General features: G+C 43.0%; 1 protein-coding gene across 1 annotated transcript; it reads left to right on the forward strand.

Moving 5' to 3' along the window:
- Positions 1-770: 770 nt before the first annotated feature.
- Positions 771-4,319, forward strand: LOC135389360 (uncharacterized). Its single transcript, XM_064619418.1, has 7 exons — positions 771-782; positions 1,317-1,475; positions 1,986-2,195; positions 2,283-2,427; positions 2,500-2,591; positions 3,976-4,245; positions 4,302-4,319. Exons 1-7 carry the CDS (start codon positions 771-773, stop codon positions 4,317-4,319), a joined length of 906 nt encoding a protein of 301 aa, XP_064475488.1.
- Positions 4,320-6,137: the final 1,818 nt, after the last annotated feature.

A 6,137-nucleotide genomic window follows, 5' to 3' on the forward strand; every position in this document is an offset into this window, starting at 1 on the left:
CGGCTGTATTTCTCTGAAGCACTTTTTTCATGGCTTGCATGCTGAAACTTGCAGGAGTCGCCCAGACAACCGTGACGGCAAGGGTTATGTACTCCCAGATTTTGGTGGCCTGCATGCATCAATTGCCGCTGTGTCCAGTGGCAACCCCTTGAGGTCGTCCCTTGAAACTAAAATAGTTGACGCGGTGTATCAGTCAATGGTCGTTACCACACTGTAAGTACACTTTTCAGCACGTGGTTGTGGCTTTTGGCAAGGCTACATTTTGTCAGAACTGGGAAAAGTTAGCACACGGAGATTGCATGGCCTCTCCAATAACTTTTGTTCAATGTGTCCCCTTTTTTTTCTCCACTCCAGGTATCCATCTCATCTGTTCTACCACAAAGCTGTGAGCATGTTACTGGAGTGATATCCACATCTTGCGGACACCATTGGGGATGGATTTGTTAGTACCAGTATCCACTGATGTTTTTTCTTTTTTTATCCTATGACCACTCACTGAAAGGAAAAAAAAATTCAATTTTCTCTGCACCTCTTTGTAAGCGAGAGAAGCAGTGGTGACATTTTCTGCATTGTTCCGTGCATTCCTCGAGTTCAAAGTTAAGACCCTTGCCTCTCCCAGGTATAGTCTGCTTGTAGAAATATTGGTTTATCTGCTCCGCCTTTTACTTACTGAAATTAGGTGTACGACTTTATGTGCTTAAGGCAGAAGCACTTCCTCAGCGAGTCTAAGGGGATTTTTGTTTGCAATGGTCTATACTCGCTACTGGAAGATGAACCCTGAGGTAAGGACAAAAAAGGGACGACACGACAGAATTTCCCCTTTGTCCTTATCTCAAGGTTCATCATCTAGTATGTCATACCAGCTACACTGCATCCTCTCTCTTCTAGTGGTCTATAGTGTCATCATAAGATATGCATTGGCATGTTCCCCTCACTTTTCTCTTGTCAGTGACATGCGTTTTGAAAGACAAGGATGAGTCGCTGATTTTTAATGAATTAGAGGTTGGAGCAACCGAAACATGTGCCACCATCTGGACAAAGTGCCGCACGCTAAAATTCTTTGCGAATTCGCAGATGAAGGGCTCGTCGTTGTCTCCAAAGAAATGCCATTGACAACAGGAAAACAAAGAATACAACATTGACTGTGCTTACTCTATTCGCGAGCCCTGCATGAAGAAATGCCCCCTTAAATTAAATCTCCCTTCATCGCTGTATGAAAACCAAAGAAAAAAACGTGAAGGAAGTGGTCCCCTGCGTGGCGTGCTGCTCACACACAAAAAAGAAGCCTAACTGCCATTGCTTTTCAAATTTTGCAGAGCTCATGGCTTGTAGCTCTGAAGAACAAGTTTAAAAATGAAAGGAGGAAACTGCAAAACAACCATGAAGTGCAAAAGCAGCGGGAAAAGTTCGGGAGCCATCGGCGCCGAGTTAGTAGCGAACGTGCCAACTCCGAGCTACAGCGAACCAGGCGACAGGTAAAGGCACTGTTGCTGTTGCTCGAATTTCTCCCATCATGGGAGCTATAATGGGTTTGCCGCTTGTTTTTCACTTGGAACGGTTTTGTTGGGCCACCATGCACTCTTGTTTTGCTTTGCATGATTATTAGCTTTGTAGCTTTCGAACCACACTTTTGTCACATGCGCTGCATTTCTGTAGCTGCCAGTTCTTAATTTGAAGGTGCAGCAGTATCCATTATACTTAGGGCCTGACTTTTTTGCGTTTAATCCGAATCCGACCGATATTTCCCCCCCACAACGACGTTAGAAAAATTCGAGTTTAACCCAAATTTACCCAAAAACCCATTCCAAAACCAACTCCTTAAGTCAGGCCCTAATTATATTTCACTTCACATTAATTTTTCTTAGAAATGACAAACACCTTAGGGCTTGTGCAACATCGTTTGGAGCACATCATTGATGGGACACTGATGGGACATTGATCAGAGGACCCTCCACATCAAGTGTCTTCAACATTCCTTTTTTTAGAATATTCCACTTGGGACAGATCATGAGGATGATGCAAGCCTTCAAGCACACGAAGAATGGCTGAAGACTGAGCACAAGAAGAGGAGCCCCAATGAAGAGCAAATCAAGATACGCATGGCAGCAACTTACAAAGGAAGGTGCGCAAAGCTGGCGGTAATGCCTGTGCAAGCGTCATTAGAAACATACCCCTACATAATGATTGCAGAGCGGGTAAGATCACCAGCAATTGTCCTCGATGCATATTATAATGGCTTGCTTGGCTATCAGTTTTTCAGAGACTTCGAATGTCTCACGCAGCGGCTGGCTCTCTCTGCGGTCCAAGATGGCATTCAAGAGGTGGTCAATCTTACACTCAAAGGCACAATTTCCACCAGCAGTTCACTTCTTCAGATTGTGCAACAAATCCCCCACTTGGATGATGTCTGCTCAGCACGAAAAAAGCGTAAGCCACTACTTGTTGTAGTGTATGTTTGCATACGGCAGCCATTTGGTAATTACATTTGTTCTGTCACAGACCTTTTTGCTGTTGCTGCAGTGCGCATCATGTGCCGTTGCCTACGTGAGCCGGATGGCATCTCGCAGCTTTTCATTCATGAAGACGTAGATGTAAGTTTTTTTACTTGTGTACAACTTTGTCACATAGCTTAGGTTGCTGCTTAGTCATCGGTTTACATGAGACTGTGCATTAATACAGTGTGTGAGAAGGGTACAGTAAAAGCCTGTCAATTTGCCACTTGCGAATTCGAATTTCCAGATAATTCGAACATTCATGGTCCCGCCAGCTTCCCATAGACATCTATCTATAATGCCCCTCATGCCTCACATGCAGATCTCTCCTACTAAGGATAATTAAAACTGAGTGCCACCTCCCATGTAAAAAGGTAGCCTGCCAAAGTGATTTTTGCCATCTCAAAACTACCACCACTGATGTAAAAAATTAGAGCTGGTGCTTGTGTGTGTGGGATGAGGTCCGCCTTAGGAGTAGAACAGAATTGCACAATTTCGCAAAATTATGTGGCAAGCGTCTATCTCCATGCAGCGTACCGGAATCCATGAAGTTCCGCGAAATCCTCATAATTTTGACGGACTTCTTTACAAAGGAAACTTTGGGCGATTCCAGTTTTACCAGCGCTGGATATGGCTCTATTTCCTTTAACTTTTGTTAATACAAGCGCCTTTTAATTCAAACTTCTTTTGCGTCCCCATGAAGTTCTAATTAGCCAGCTTCTACTCTATCAGCTTTCGATGGTAATCTTATCTGTATTGTACAGGATGTCTGCTTTAATTGAAAGCAGAACACCTCACTAGCAGAGCAACAAAGGAAAACTGGATGACATCTTTGTGGTATGTACTTGCTTTACAAGGAGGCGCTACAGCACCTGTTTATAACAAAAATGCCACAAAAATATTTTTACAGCCCTGCTCATGAAGTGTTGTTTCCAGTGGAAGCAGACACCCCGTATTTCTTGCATTGGGAGGCCATTTGTTTTGTTATCCACCGTGTTTCTTCATTACCTGCTGTCGAGTTAATTGGCTAGTCGTTTCCAGCAGCATTGTGCTAACAACTGCATGCAGTGACAGTGGCCATTTTGATGCTGTGTATGCCACAAAGCTTCATCAGCCTCTGCTGCCACGTAATACTTGTCATTTGTTCTTCTTTATCTTCCATATTCCTATCATATGCTGCTCTGTATACTAATGAGCCTCTCAGGTACGATAACATCCCTTGAGCTCAGTATGTTGCTCTTTGGTTATGCAGTGTCTTTTTTTTTATTGGAGACAGCACGTCACAAAGAGAGCAATAAAAGAAAACTGGAGACTGTCTTCCTGCTAGTTGAGTTAGAGACAGGTGGTACTTGCTGTAGAGCACCAGTTTTTAACTGAAGTAGCAGAAAAAGTGTGAAGTGCTGTGTTTCCAATAAAAAAAAAAGAAATGCTGTGTTGGATATTCTTTACTATAATACTCAACTTCTGGTAATTTGTGTTTCAGCCTGAAGACTTCCCTTCGACACCTTGTGTGCGGTACACAGGAGCATCTCTAGAGGAGGCACAACACATGCACCTGCTAGTTGAAAGCCAGGAACTTTTTCGAATCATCAATGCAGAAGACGGTGTGGCCGCAATATTTGCTGCCTACTGGCTCTTTCAGGCCATGTATGATGCAAAAGTTTTCAACGTCCTCACGTATATCGAACACCAGTGGTTTAAGCTGGGTGTGACAAAGCCCAGAGCATCAGTCATCCGGCTTGTGAACAAAACTGTGAGTGGTTTGTGAATGTTCATGACCCCATTTAGTGCTGTAAGTTATTTTTTCAGCAGGTGCTCATCAACTAAAGCTTCATTTTCTTTTGCTGAGTATCCTGTATAAAGTATGAAGAAAGACTTCTTTTTTTTTTCCCCCGGAGGTCAGGGTTGCACGTGGGAACAGTCATGTTACTCAACTTATTAGTGCATATACAGTGAGATGGTGTTAGTGCATTTTGTGTTTATGCTGCATTCTCATTAGCATGTTTTCTTCAATATTGCATTGTTACATGCGAAGGTGTGTCAGCTGTTCCCTGCCTAGTCATATTACATGTAGGGTGCCCCAGTAACCGTAAAGTCAGTCTTACTAATATTCTATGCAACGTAAAAATATGCAGTGAATGGCCTGTCGGCGACCGAAAGTTTTGCCACTTATAGGTAGCTTTATTTCATTTCAATTCGTGGAAATTCAGTTTTCTAACTTCGAAATTTGCCTGGTTAACCTACCTTTTCTTTTTCTCATGGAAATAGAATGTCAGTTCCCAATTGTCCTGATTCTGCAAGGACGTACAGTCCCTAGCACAGCGAAAATTAGTGACGTAATTGAGCGAAACTGAGCACTTGGCTCCGCCTACCTCTGTTGCCCCCCCCCCCCCCCCAATTCCTGAGCTCGAAAAACCCCAACGAAAGGAGGAAAGGCCACCACGACTAGCCAGGAAGAGAGGATTTTGGAAAAAGCACGTCACTTTTCCGCAGCCGTGATACATGTGACTTTACGGACGCTGATTTCCGATCCTGTTCCTCCAGCTGGGCGTGACAGCCTTTCGTCGTTTTTCTATTTTTTTTGCGCTAAGAAAAGGGCGATAAAGATAGGCGGAGCCAAGTGCTTTAGAAAATTTAGGAAGTTCAATTTAGAAAAATTAATTTCCACGGATTGAAATGAAGTAAGATTACCTGTGACGCGTGGTGAAACATTCGGTCATCGACAGGCCGTTGACTGCATATTTTCATGTTGCATAGAATATCAATTTTAGACTGCTTTCATGGCTACTGCGACATGTATATCCTGCCACAACATTGTTTGTGTTGAGTAACTTTCTCTTATTTATTGAGTATTTATTTTAGTCAGAGCTTACTTAGCCACTTAGCCACTGACTTAGATATGACTTTTGGTTTCACCGTGCCAACAGGTGGGCACTGCTTTGGAAATTTTACGTCACTGTTCAAGTGAATGTCTAACACAATAAGCACATTTAACTATAGTTGGAAGTTCTGAAAAAATGGATGTTGGATAGGAGTCCGCACAACTGCTTTTTAAAATTTTGCCAGCAGCATACAGAGTACTGTTTATGCTACGTTCATTATGGTTGTAACATACCCGTACCTCAGAAGAGAAAGTGTTCCCTTATCAGTATGTCAGCTATCTTGGCACATGTCCTGAAACCCTGTGGTCTTGTGCATGAACGGACACCCATCTGGTTCCAGTATTGCCATCTTACAAGTGCTATCATCCCTGTGTGCTTTCGTGGCAGTGGTATCAACTTATTTGTGTTAGAATTTTATGAGACTATGCAAATAAAGTGTCACATATCGTTATTTTCCATCTGCATTTTCTTTCAGGCACACATTTTTCTCACCTACACCCTTCTTAGTAGGGTGTAAATTTGGCAAGGGGTGTTGATATACACCTCAAAAGGAGTCAGTTATGGTACCTGGGGTGTAACCAAAAAAAGGAGTATAATTACACCATTTTTTGGGAGGGTGTAAGGCTGGCCAAGGGTGTTAAGATACACCTAAAATGGAGTCAGTTATGGTATGTGTGAATTACACCCCAAAAGGTGTTCTGGATTTAACAGTGTACCAGTGACAATTCTTTTGTATGAGCCTGCTTGTTGCCCCTAACAGCTT

This window comes from Ornithodoros turicata, chromosome 3, assembly GCF_037126465.1.
Source record: "Ornithodoros turicata isolate Travis chromosome 3, ASM3712646v1, whole genome shotgun sequence".
NCBI lineage: Eukaryota > Metazoa > Arthropoda > Arachnida > Ixodida > Argasidae > Ornithodoros > Ornithodoros turicata.